The following is a 14,934-nucleotide window of genomic DNA, read 5'->3' on the forward strand; positions in this document are numbered from 1 at the left end:
TGAGGGGGTTGGCGGCCGTGGCCTATACTAGGAACCCTCCCAGCATTCGCCTTATTGCAGGAGAATGGAAAACCACGGAAAACCATTCTCAGGAAAACCGACAGTGGGGACCAGCTGTGAGGTCCAGCCCTGTCCAGTCTCCCGAATACAGAGATGAAGAGCCACCCTTCCTCTGCTCGGTTGGCCGGTCGGAGTGCAGAGCTGTTGGACCACGGACCAGCTGTGGCCACTTGTGGGCCGAGACCCACTCTGCATTCATCGACGTAGGCTATGTGAATACCGCAGTGTTTTAAAATATACTATGGAGCATTTTCATTTTTATTAGGATGTGTACTTTCCGGTTACAATTATACTACCTGATTCGTATGAGCTCATCTTGAATTACTGGGTGATACATTTATTTTTCTTCATTAAACGTCATAGAAATATCACTTTCCTACTCAAAACGCAATGTTTTATATTTGTAATGTGCTTTTATGTGCAAGTTATTATCGTAATGCCAATTGGAATCGTGCTGAGGAATGGAGGGAAAACCTGACATCCAGCGGCGATATTTCAACTGCTGCTACTTTGTCAATTTGGTACTTGAAGAGATCGTGCATGCAGAGGCCTTTAATTATCTCGTAGGCATCGATAACACCTAGGGACGTTCAGATGTAATAAATATCGATATTTGATTCGATATCGACATGCCGATATTATCCTACTATCAAAACAAAATAGCGACATATCTCGATATCAAACTATTTCTTTTCCAAAATACAAGGATTTGAAATTATATTGAAGTTCTATAAAACGGAGATCTATTAACAATATGCAACTTGTTTGAAGCCATCAAGAAATATTTAATTTGTTTGAATCTATCTGTACATAATACTGAATGATTAAAATTTTTAATTTGTTTGTATATAATTCCGAATTTGATTGATTCCTTACTTTATAAGGTAAGACGGCAGCTAAGAATTTAAGTCCGTTAAAATGTGCAGCATGCTTGAAGCCATCAACAATGATTTGATTTGTTCGAATCTGCTTCTATGTATTACTAAATGATTGGAAAATTTCATTTGATTTTATATCATTCTGAATCTGGTTTGCACGTAAATTTGAATGTTTCAACAAAACAGTTAACCAAGAGACGTAAGCGTGGTAAGACCTTTGTGGTGTAGTGGTTAGTGTGGTTAGCTGCCACCCCCGGAGGCCCGGGTTCGATTCCCGGCTCTGCCACGAAATTTGAAAAGTGGTACGAGGGCTGGAACAGGCTCCACTCAGCCTCGGGAGGTCAAATGAGTAGAGGTGGGTTCGATTGCCACCTCAGCCATCCTTGAAGTGGTTTTCCGTGGTTTCCCACTTCTCCTCCAGGCAAATGCCGGAATGGTACCTAACTTAAGGCCACGGCCGCTTTCTTCCCTCTTTCTTGTTTATCCTATCAATGCAATGATAAAACCATAAATACTTGCACGGTAGATGCTGCATCATATTCTTAACTATTTTCAGCCATTTCTACTAATTTACGAGGTTTATATGAACTTCATCAAGCATTACTGACACTACTTCTTTCACTCTATTTTACGTGTGTATTTATCTCTTAAAAAAGCTATTTATTTAGGATCTATGCCTCGACTGCTGTCTTGTGGCTGCGGGTGAATGAAAATTTGTGTTATGGAAGTATAACCCTAGCAACCGTGCAGGCTAGTGGTCATCTTAAATTAGCAGCCGTTGATGGATAATTTCCATGGATAATTAAACCGCGAATTCCAGTAGCAAGATAAACTCAACCAACCAGTCGCGTGCACAGGCAGAATAAACCAATATTGATATATATATGCATTGAGGTCTGGTTATGATATTGTAGTTACTCTTGTACTGTTGGGTTACGATATATCGATATCGCTTGAATATACCGATATATTATGTGCAATAAATATCGATTATCGAAAATAAGTTTTCAGTATATCTAAATATCGATATATCGGTATTTTTTAAAAAACTGCCATCCCTATTCTCATGTATTCTCAACATTTGATCAACATCTTCTTAAATTATAACAACATTCCTTCTGTCTGCTGACATTTGCATATCTCGTGGCATTCTACCTTATAATAGCAATGTATCACCAACTTGTATTATCTAAATATATCACTTATATTCATGTCAACCTATCACTTGGAATCTATACATCATAAAATATTCTTCTTATATGAACTTCATATCTGCTATGGCATAACATATTGAAATAATGCATTACTCTTACTGGGGTTTGGTTATATTTTGTATTCCCTTTTATATTGATATATATAGAAATCACTCACGAGAATCTAACATAATATAGGTTATTTTGAAGATTATAATGACACAATCTCAACACTTTGACTACAAATAATCTACTCAGATTAACATCTACCAAACTACATATTTTTATTTAGGAAACTTATTTCTTTTCCTTCGCTTTTGGAATGATTTGTGTGTCGTTCACTCTCCACTGCTGGGGGCGATCGTCGTGGTGTGTGGCTGGCCATGCAGACGTCATCTGTGGTGTTGGTCCCTCACGGTTAAGCTCAGGTTATTCTGGGTAGTTTATCACCCATCTTCACAGAGAACCATCATCTTGTCTTGCTCAATTACAGAAATAAAGAACATATGTGAGATCAGCTGATGCATTTGGATAATAGCAAAGCCTTCTAATTTAACAATTATATTTCTTTTAAAAACTACTTTGCTTGATCTCAATTTCTTATCAGACCTCAAAAATGTCTAAAATAATCTCAAATTATATCTTGTATGGGTTTGTTTTATAAAATTTCTACCGATATTGCGTTATTTTGGCTTATTGCTTCTTTGATACAATTTTCTTGGCGTCTTTAGGCTGGCTGGTTTCCAAGTCTTGTTAAGCATTTAGTATGAAAATAATGTGTTTTATGATTGTATAATACTATATCTTGCATTATATCAATGTATTATCGTAGCTAATATGTCCTTATCAAATTCTCTTCTTTTATCGATATTTTTATATAATTCAATTTGCTTCTTATCTGCGATATGTCAGCTCGCTAACCTTGTCAGTCATTTTGTAATTTTTCTACAGTGTTGAGTCTTTTAACAATCCGAATCCCCTGTTTTTGTCTTTTTTACTGCCATCATGATTATATACATTTCGATATTGCATCAATCTGAACTTCTGTGATAAACTATGAAGTTATTCATTCTGCTTAATTTCGCTGTGGTTAATCGCGTTTACTCTGGTTCGATTGAATCTTCACTTCTGGAATAGTGTAATGGCATAGTACACAACATATGTATGTCTACCTCTTAGTCTTGTGCTGGGTTCAGTGGCTCAGCAGACAGTTGAGGTGCTGGCCTTCTGACTCCAACTTGGCAGGTTCGGTTCTGGCTCAGTCCGGTGGTATTTGAAGATGCTCAAATGCGTCAGCCTCATATCGGTAGATTTACTGGCACGTAAAAGAACTCCTGTGGGACTAAATTCTGACACCTCGGTGTCTTCAAAAACCCGTAAAAGAGTAACTAGTGGGGCGTAAAGCCAATAACATTATTCCTTAGTCCTGTTTCCTGATACGGGATCAGGGATGAAGTGAGATGAAATTACATGGCATGAGTTTTGGCTGGATGCCTTTCCCAATGCCAAGCTTAGATGAGGAGCTAATGAAGATGAAATGAATAATGGGGAATGGAACTGGATAAGGAGGTGGAAGGAATCAGCTGTGGCGTATGAATAGGAACTGTCCTGCTATTTGCCTGGAAGTGAAAATGGAAAAACCACACAGAAAACCCTCTCAGAACAGCCAGCAGTGAGGTTCTAAGCCACTTGTCTCCCGAATGTAAAGCTTGGCTCCATAGCGATAGCACATTAACATGCACGGCCACTCTGCTCGGTACAGTTTCCCTGTCTCAATTGTTTCATGAGAAACATTTAATCTTCCAGAGTTTTTTTTTTTTTTTTTTTTTTTTTTGCTAGGGGCTTTACGTCGCACCGACACGGATAGGTCTTATGGCGACGATGGGATAGTAAAGGCCTAGGAGTTGGAAGGAAGCGGCCGTGGCCTTAATTAAGGTACAGCCCCAGCATTTGCCTGGTGTGAAAATGGGAAACCACGGAAAACCATTTTCAGGGCTGCCGATAGTGGGATTCGAACCTACTATCTCCTGGATGCAAGCTCACAGCTGCGCGCCTCTACGCGCACGGCCAACTCGCCCGGTAGTTTTTGTTTTACAGAGGTCACTTGTGTTCTCGAACTATTGATACCATTGCAAAATACTCTGGGGGCTTCGCGGTTCTTATCCATATTGTTTTTAGAATGCACGTTGTATGAAACAACGGATAAACACTTCTTATATTCTAAGAAGCAAAACACTTTCTGTTGCATAGTTATCATTTTGTAAAATAGTTCATGCTGCCATCTGGTATGTCACTCGGTAGTCTACATACATGAATTATAAATTCTCTGAGTTGCTCTTTCATTATGCGATTGCCACAGATAAGTGCAAACCATAACTTTGAAGTTATTGGATTTTAAAACCCGATAAATAAACACGTGTCCTAGTCCCGAGGTGGTGCACATCTTTTCAGGAATATCCCACAATAGAGGTGAGCTGTTTGTATCATGTTAACCTCACACCAGCCCTCTTACCATTCTTAAATCTTTGGCAGTATCAGGAATTGAACCCAGGCCTTTGAGGATGGCGGTGAATAGTATTAAATGTTATACTACAGAGCTGGATGAAAATCCAGTGAACAATTTAGAATAACTATATCTGCTAATTCAAAATAGAAAGAGAAGTTGACTTGCAAGAGATGTTGATGTGCTGTGAGGTTTCAAAAAGCAGTTGAAATGCAATGAAGAGACCTCATTTTTTGATGTTTTGATCTCTCATTCATAAAGTATCTTTAGTGTAATAGAGAAATATTGCATGTAAAATAAGTAAGACATCACATTTGTATTCTCTACATCTTACTTAGTATTTCCTTTCAGACCCTTGAAGAACAAATAAGGACCCGAGCTGGAGTAATAGACAGATCATATAAGAATTCAGTTTATAAAATAGAGGATCCCAGTAGACCTGGCCAACCTGTGTATGTGGTAGCCGAAGGTGCTAGCCCATTGAAGACACTCAGTGAAGCTATTAAGAACAGTGGTGAAAAGAAAGGTGAGGAGAGAATTTTGCTGTTAATAACTGTATCTATAGTTATGATGTTTATGACATACCATCCAGGAACCATGGTAGAAGGACTTTTGTACCTAATGATTTCAATCAAATTTAGGCACTTCTCATTGTCCTATTGAAGACAGTCAGTGAGGCTGTTAAGAACAGTGGTGATTGTTCTATGTAAAGGTCCTCAAGTAAGGCGTTTAGACCAGTGCTCTGCAAAGAGGAATTTAAGACAGAGAATTTTTGGGTCCTGCTATGGGGTTTTTTGGGCTATGATATACATGTCCTGACAGAAGATCTTGTAAGATTTTGGCCTACCATAGTGTGACTATAGCTCACTTATTTAAAATATAAAATTGAACTAAAATGAAAAATATTAAAATATTCATGAAATAAAATACTCAATTGTCGGACTATGTACTCGCACTTAGTTCTTACCTTATTACTTACACATACAATTGTTGATGGGTGCCAGCTACAAATAGATGTAGCGATAATAGAACGAGAGTCTTGAATATCTCTAGGTGTGAAGTAATAAGCTTACTTTTGACAACATAACATATAGGTTCTGGTAAAAGGAGATTGGCGTTCGGTTTCCCCATTAAAATGTGAGGTTATCTGATCTACTATAGAAATGAAACAATGAATTATGTTTGGTAATGAACATAATATATTCTTTAAAAATTGACTTTAACGAGTGAGATTTATTGCGATAATACCAAAGATAATATAAAACTCTGACATTATAACTGAAGGGAACTGTAGGCATTAAATTTGAAATCTTCTTGACTGGACATTTAAAAGTTATACAAGAAATTTATCCCTCATTGTTCACTTGACTGTACCTCGAACACTTTGAGTGTTATTACGACGTATTCCTTTGAGTTGGTGTCTGCTGTAGGTATCTCAAGCCTAATTTGGTGATGTATCCTTTTTGTTTCACTGATGAGATACAGCATGGCTTGAAATTAGATTCACACTTGACAATCAACTTTACAAGTAATTCACTGATAACTATTAGTCTGTATTACTATGATTCAGTATTCAGCTGTCATCGAACTGACACAAGAAATGAACCGAACAGACATACGAAACACACTCCGAACATATAATCCATTTGGTCACTGACGATTACGTATCCATATCACTGCTACTTCTCCATCTCACTGACTGACCAACTGTGGCCTTACTCTCCATATGACTATCCATCGACCAATGCTCCATCCATCTGACTTCACTGACCATCTGTGGCCTCACTCTCCAAATGACTGACTAACACTATAACCCTTTCCACCCTGAGATATTTTCTTTGAAATTTGAATTTTTTCATACTTCAGTGTACATAATTTTGAGCCTAGATTTCAGGAAAAATAGTAAAAAAAAAAATTTCTTTGCCGTTCTCATGGAAAACCACCCACACGATCGTGCTAGTTAGAGTTTATTTGAGCACATTTCTTTGCTGAATGACAGATGTTGAGAATATGAAATTCTGTAAGTGGATGATTTTATTTACAGTGAATCAAATATATGAAGTAAAATAGGTTATAAAACATCAATATAGGACTTATATAAACAGAATATTCTTTGAAAAGTAGTCTTCAGTTCGATGCCAGTTGGGGATTCGGTGATTGACGTGTAGGTAAATGATTAGAGAATGATTATCAGTAGAATCATTATCTCCTGTGTATTCTTCCTCTTCATCAATATTGCCACCGTGATGAGAATAATCAGAATCATTGCCTACGTGTGAAGATATAGGTTCAGGTACCTACTCATCATCATCATCATCATCATCATCATCATCATCATCACCTTCACCTTCACTGAGTAAGTCCTCACAATCAGATGCATAGGTTAACCTCGCTATTTCTTCATTTGATATCCCTGAAATTCATATAAATATATTTGTATTCACATAAGTATACTAATGCTTAATTAGAGAAGTCTTCCCAGAATACTAATGATCACTTTTGAGGTTAGAAACACACCATTACCTCAAATTAAACCCTAACCCGCAACATCGTGCTAGTTACAGATTGACATTTTATTATAACTGCTAGGTTCAAAAAGTAGCATTGTTAAGGATATGTATACCTTCTATGATGATTCTAGGATGTTTTTAAAAGATTCACAACGAAATCAATATGTAAAAGATAATAAAAAGGGACAATTTAACTTGAGGCCGGATGGTATGTTTTGTTTACAAAAGTTTAAACACATATGCTGCCTCCTTGTGCCCAACTATCGAAATAAAAACAGCTGCTATACGAAGTGCAGAACCCGCACGATCATTGCTGCCCGGTGTGATGCAGGGAAACGGGCTAGTTTTCTTTTAATAAAATAAAAACCCAACCCGCCCGATCGTATGGCTCACGGTGGACAGGGATAAGATCCGACCAGCTTATATAGCCATTAGTTGACACCCACAAGTAATCTCTAAAAATAGCAATAGCAAGCAATAGCCCACCCAACTCAAAGTGTTGTAGGTTGTTGTGAAAAAGCCGAAGGCGATCTAGGTGTTTCCTAAATATGATCTCATATCTAAATGCATACAATGACAGAGCGATGACTCGACAGTTATGGTAGCAATGTCTTAAAAGGTAGTATCACAAATAATACATCCATATCTGATATTAGGCATTAAGTCTCATTCTTATATTATCTTGATGGTAATGTACACACACATAATTAAATACCATAGAGCAGGGCTGTCCAACGTTCGTTTCTGTGCGAGCACATTCAAATGATAACTAAGGGTATGCGGGCGCCAGGTGTGATTCCACTAATTCGACTACTGTTATAGGTTCTACGACTATATAATAATAATAATAATAATAATAATAATAATAATAATAATAATAATAATAATAATAATAATAATAATAATAATAATAAATATAGAATTAAAAATTATATGAAAATATATTTACTCACATAATTAATCTGAAATCTGGCACTGCATGCTCGCTGCAAGTTGAGGAAAGTCTGTTGTGTAACTGGAACACGCGTCATCCAGGTGTGAGTCTGTCAGGCAGGATCGGTATTTGTTTTTTATTATGTTCATAGTCGAAAACGCGACTTCACAAAGATAGGTTGAACCAAAACAAGATTGCATCATCAGAGCAACACTGCGGGCAATGGGATATTTTTTACCGTCCACCAGAGTCCAGAAATTGCCACATGTTGCGTAGGAGGATTTCAAAGAAAGATCTGACTGAAGGCTTGAAATTTCCATTCCTAATTCTTCAGGATTATAATTTTCGAATATTTCACACACCCTCTCTCCAAGCTCACAAACGTCAACAGACGCAAAGGGATTATTGACAAACACGATCACAGGTTCAAGCGTTGAAAACTGGCTAAATCTGCTACCAAATTCGGACTCAAGAGTTTCAAGATGTTTAGCAAGAGATGAAAAATCACGCTTGCCGCCATTTACTCTATCTGCCATAGATATCAAATTTGGAAAATAGAGTAAGTACGGTACCTTATTTCATTTGTGACGTAAATCACACATTTCATATCATACATTTAAAACATACCAGGGATGCCAAGTTAAGAACACGTTCATTTAAGTACACTTTGAAATAGTACATTTCATTTCAAATATGCATTGCAGCAGGTTCGCATGTGTATATTCAAGTCCTTTCATGTGCACGTGTCTTGACTACGCTGTATATTTATAATAATAATAATAATAATAATAATAATAATAATAATAATAATAATAATAATAATAATAATAATAATAATAATAATAATAATGAAAATATTTTCCTGCATTTCAGTGCATGGGAACCCACCAAATGCTCCGTCATTTGCAGTGACCATTTTGTTGGAGGAAAGACAAGTAATATTGAAAATCAAATATCATATATACCATCTGTGTTTCATGAGAGCTATATGAAGAAACCGAAAGGAGAATGTGATGCATCCCGATTTGAAAGAGCGAGTAAACGAACGAAATGCTCAAATATACACACGTCTTCTAATCAGGAAATTCATGTATTTATTGTGAAAAATGAGTGTGGAAACTTACATAAGTCAGTGCACGCAGCATTTCTTGATTGAACCAACGACTTTCGAAATCACATGTTTTTAGTGGGAATGAAGTAGGCACACAGTGCAACTCAAGCACAGTACCTCCAAGTATCGGAGAAGGTGGATAAAATTTGTGGTCCCAACACCCCCCTGGACATATGCAGAGGATGTCATGGATACCAGAGCATAAAAAGTGTGGCACAGTTGAAGGATTTAACTTTTTTTTTCTATTTGCTTTACGTCGCACCAACACAGATATGTCTTATGGCGATGATGGGATAGGAAAGGTCTAGAAATGGAAAGGAAGCTGCCGTGGCCTTAATTAAGGTACAGCCCCAGCATTTGCCTGGTGTGAAAATGGGAAACCACGAAAAACCATCTTCAGGGCTGCCGACAGTGGGGTTCGAACCCACTATCTCCCGATTACTGGATACTGGCCGCCCTTAAGCGACTGGAGCTATCGAGCTCGGTGAAGGATTTAAGAAGTGTTTCAATTAAAATATTCAATTTTTTTAACTTTCTTTCTTTCTTTCTTTCTTTCCAAAGTGTCTACAAATATAAGTAATAACGATGTTTGTTTACTCTTTTTAATGAAAATGCTGCCTTGAGAGTCATATTTAGTGTACATCGGACTACTGCTGCGCGAATATTTTTACTGCTCTCGGAGTAGTCAAGAAATGCACTTCTAATATTATTCTCTGGCCTAGCAAACTATCCGTGCAAAATACTTTGCTTCAGCTTTTAAAACATTTTGTCGTGACGCACGAGTTATATAAGATTGCTCAGAAATGAAATCAGAAACGCCAGCAAGAATAGATGGTAGATGTTACATGTATTCATCGTACAAGTCATGTTATAGGCCTACATTTAAATTATACCTTCAACCATTTATCACCTTCAATTGGACACTGAGTTTTAAATGCTACATCAAGTATTTTTTTTCTGTTGTTAGCGGAATATGAGAAGTATAAAAATCGTCACTTAAAACAAACTCTCCAGAAGTGAACACTGTGGAATCTTCTTGAAGTTGAAGCAACTCGTTCATGAGTTTATTAAAATTTGTTTTTATGCGAATACTGGCGCTATTGTTGCACAACTCTTCACAAAAACTTTTATCTACCGATTCAGACTCTGTTTTCAGCTCCGCTCTAATCATTTCAGTCCAAGGCGAATTATCTATATCTATTTTTCCTAGTTCATGGATGCTAATAACAGCACGCTTGTCAGTTCTCGCCCTCTTCTTGGGAAATAGATCTTCAGCCTTCTTCCCTTTCGCATATTTTACGGACCCTAGAAATATAAAATCTACACTGTATTAATCATATTGTGAGCACTTAAATTTATTACATAATTAACAGTGAGAATATTACACACCAGCTGTTTACAAATTCGGTTTCCCCATTCTTGCGGCAAATTTGTCTTACTAAATCCTGAATTAGAATTGCAGTACTGTATAATGGCACATACATGTTTACAGTGCCCTCTGCATCAGCCACACAGTAACAGTTTGATTCATCACAGTTTCTTTCATTTTTTTCTTTTCTTACAAGTTAATTTACGTGATGATATAGATGTTGATTCCCATAGGGAATCTGAAATATTTGTCCTGAATGAGCAAATTTATAATACCAATATAGTTATTATAAGTTAATTTACGTCGCACCGACACCGATAGGTCTTATGGCGACGATGTAAGAGGAAAGGGCTAGGAGTGGGAAGGAATCAGCCGTGGCCTTAATTAAGGTACAGCCCCAGCATTCGCCTGGTGTGAAAATGGGAAACCACGGAAAAACATCTTCAGGGCTGCCGACAGTGGGGTTCAAACCCACTATCTCCATAATACTGGATACTGGCCGCACTTAAATGACTGCAGCTATCGAGCTTGGTGAACAACACAGTTTCGTTGATTGTCAAGCTGTAATAGAAATTTAAAGTATTACAGACTTCACTGAATCACATAAAATTAAAATGTAAAATAAAATACTGTATGTTTAACAATAATGAGGTAACATAATTACCTCAATTGTAACCTTGTACGGGCTTTTGCTAACACTCGTCTCTTATGACGAAACCGGTAAGTGTACAACTGGAAACAGTTCGCCTTTCTTCAACTTGTAACACATGGCCACTGTCAACTAGTTTTTGCGCTTTATTCATTGTTGACTTGCGAGTATTTTGGAAGTGTATGTACTCAAACGCATACTGTATTACAACTTCCATAGCACTACTTCATATCTTGAAAAGATGCAACGATATTTTTTGTCGTAACTATGACGCAAGTCTTCACTTCAGCGGAACGCACTCTCACCATATTAATGCTCGGAACTCCGCCAGAGCGCTCTGATACTAGTACCATGCACGCTCCCTATAGCTTGACAAATTCTTCCTTTACTGTTAAATCATTAAAAACCATTCAAACAAATACACACAACTCAGCAGTGTCAGACATATCAGCACTTTTTATCAAACTGCAGTGAAAAATCTTCACATGATTTCAAATCCTGATGTAATTGAGATTCCATATTGTTAGAAATCTGTTCAACCCGCCTAGCAACAGTTTGGTGAGACAACTGAAGTCCTTTGATTGAAGATATCAATTCAGATTTATCTTTGTGGGATTCGAACAGAGATTCAGCGGCATTTAGCATAGCTTCTTTCACTACTTCCCCATCACTGAAAGCTTTTTTCCTTTTAGCTAGGACGTAACAAACTTTGTAAGAAGCTATTGTCACGTTAGGCGTTTGCTGAACTGGCTTCTTAAACGCACATTGTTGCAATGCTAATTTAAATTTTAGGTCTTTCACTTTGTGTTTTCTTATTTCAAAATTAACAGGAAATTCACTGTCAATTTTTTTGTGATTAGTCAAAAAATGTCGCTGTACATTAATTATTTTAGGAACAGACACGCTAGCATTACACAATAAACACACAGACTTTCCTTTGTTTTCAATAAAGCAATACTGGTCCTCCCATTTACTGTTAAAGTTATAATTTCTTTGCCTTTTAGCCATGTTAAGAAGAGTTATGTTTAATGAAATATAACTGATTATAAACTGAATAATTTAAAGTTTAAATAGTAATGAAAAAAACACACGAAACATGTTGAATGTACAACTTATCACAACACAAGGCACTCAAAACGTATTCAATAAGCCCCGCATAAGCTCACAAGTAATACTGAATGTTCGCCTGAAAGCTAGGAACTGGGAACATTCCAACTGCAAGACTTTCATAAATCGTTTGTTCATTGTTTACGGCACAGCTTTGTTGGGATTAAAGTTACTTTGTGGGCAAATTGGGTGTCCCATTGTCGTCCTGGTGAAACTCTGTCATGGTAGGTAGTTTATGGCATTGCAATCAAAAGAATCATAAGGAAGCGGTTCTGTTTGGCAGAATAATATGCGGCTATATTTGGCTCCGTGAGTAGAGAAGGCCTTATTCCTGGTGCTAGTCCCCCACAGTGAGAGGTTTGTGCAGGATTTCCCTTTGTCGCAACTACTTACATGTCGAATAGCTCTCTTTCTGAACCTTTCTGCTATCTCTTCATTATTTGCGGACACGAGTCAGTTAGGCCTAGGTCACATGTATGGCTTACTCAAAGCTCTTTGTGTATTTGGAGGTACGGATATAACAGATTTCTTGACTCTGAGGACGGTATTTTTAAGAGAAATGTAAGAATATTTATTGAAATGCAAAAGTATTGTTTTCAAATAATAAGTAAAATTTAATTTGGAAATTAATTGCGAAGGGCGCCATAAAAGGGCACCTCGGGCGCCGCGTTGGACAGGGCTGCCATAGAGCAACCGATAATTGATTAATATATAGCAAAATCAGATTATAAAATTGAATAAATAATAATAATAATAATAATAATAATAATAATACAGAGAAATATTTGTAATGGGAAATGTACCATTACAATAGAAATGCAGTCAAGAGGACTTCCAGTAGGCTTATTTATATCTGTGGGAAGGTCTTCCTGTACAATATTTGAACTACGAGTCAGCAGCTCTGAAGATGGATGGTTTCCAATTTTCTCACCAGGCAAATGCTGGGACTGTATTTTAATTAAGGCCACAACCGCTACCTTCCGAATCCTAGCCCTTTCTCATCCTTCTGTCACTGAAAACATTCAACATGTTAGTGTGATGTTAAACCTGTAGTAAAAAGAAAACTACGAGTATCACGTAAATGTACTATTAATAGGTCATTTAGACATTTCATAGAAATGTCCTGCCAAGTTGATGTTTGGATAGATATACTCTCCTCAACCAAAGTTTGGAATACCAGTTAAAGAAAAGGATACATCGAATCAAGCCAAAGTTTAAAAAAATTTCAATTTTTAAATATATAGAGAAGGCTTGATCTTACTCCTGAGTACAAATAAGATTTCTTTCATTTATGTTTTTTTTTTTGCTAGTGGCTTTACGTCGCACGGACACAGATAAGTTTTATGGCGACGATGGGATAGATGGGATAAGAAAGGCCTAGGAGTTGGAAGGAAGCAGCCGTGGCCCTTATTAAGGTACAGCCCCAGCATTTGCCTGGTGTGGAAACGGGAAACCACGGCAAACCATCTTCAGGGCTGCTGACAGTGGGATTCGAACCCACTATCTCCCAGATGCAAGCTCACAGCCGCACACCCCTAACCGCATGGCCAGCTCGCCCAGTGATTTATATGTTAACTCGCAACACATTTACAGCAATATTGCAAACTTTTGGGAAGTCACTTGACAGGAGGAAATAAAAATATATGGGCATCATTCCACTTCCAAAATCCCATGATTATTGGTTTAGAGGGATTCAGACAACGTGAGAATGTGAAAAATGCAGCCTACCTTTGTGTCGAGTATCACCTGTAGGGGGAGTGGGGAGGGGAGATTTGAACCAACAACCATATGACTCTATAAATAGAGAAATTGATGTGATGGTATATTTTATATTATTATTGAAAATTTGAGTACATTGTGATTTTATTATATTTAACTTTTTCTGAAACAATGCGCTGTGCTTCAATTTTTCCTAAATAATAGGTTGAAATCTGAGGTTAAGCGAAGTGAAAATGTGGGCAAGAAAGGGTTAAGGCATTTACTTTCTAGTGAGCTGTTGCGTAAACACAACACTTGCTGCAACCACATTCTGTTAGTGTGGAGACGCCTTCTGAACCGTGCACACGAATGTACTTCGAGTGTGCCCTGTAACGACCTTAGAGACACTGCTTGATGTTTTTTGCTGTGAATACAAAGGAAACTCCCAATAGGCTTTTGGATGCCACACATACTTGTTCATTAATGTGTATGTTTCCTCCAAGCCAGTAGAATGTTGCAAAACACAATAGATTAGGACAATGAGAAGTGCCTGAACTTGATTGAAATTAACTTGTGAAAATTTGAATTTATAATTCCACCTTTACAATACTTTAATTGTCTTTATTAAAAAGACTACATTAAATTATACTCGTGAAACATGTTTCGTCCTCTTATGGGACATCTTCAGCCACAAATACAAAACATTAAAAATAAGGCATGGACACGTTAAAATAAGTTAATAAAAAGTCTCTGTGTCCTGTGACGCGGTGTGATGGTGTCTTGTCAATCTTCAATGTTAAAATGGTGCTATGTGAACGTGATATGAAGCATGAAGTCCAATTAAAATCACAAATTAAATTGGTGTTCAAAACAACGAATTTTCAATTATAAAACAACGTGAGTGGCTGTGCGAATAAAATTA

At 37.2% G+C, this 14,934-nt stretch overlaps 1 protein-coding gene across 1 annotated transcript in view; it reads left to right on the forward strand.

Moving 5' to 3' along the window:
* Nucleotides 1–14,934, forward strand: part of LOC136877321 (stimulator of interferon genes protein homolog) — a 95,599-nt gene that overhangs the window by 62,157 nt on the left and 18,508 nt on the right. Inside the window, exon 9 of the mRNA XM_067151264.2 lies at nucleotides 4,986–5,160. Within this exon, the coding sequence (XP_067007365.2) occupies nucleotides 4,986–5,160 (175 nt within the window). The remainder of the gene's footprint in view (nucleotides 1–4,985; nucleotides 5,161–14,934) is intronic.

Source organism: Anabrus simplex, chromosome 7, assembly GCF_040414725.1.
Source record: "Anabrus simplex isolate iqAnaSimp1 chromosome 7, ASM4041472v1, whole genome shotgun sequence".
Taxonomy (NCBI): Eukaryota; Metazoa; Arthropoda; class Insecta; order Orthoptera; family Tettigoniidae; genus Anabrus; species Anabrus simplex.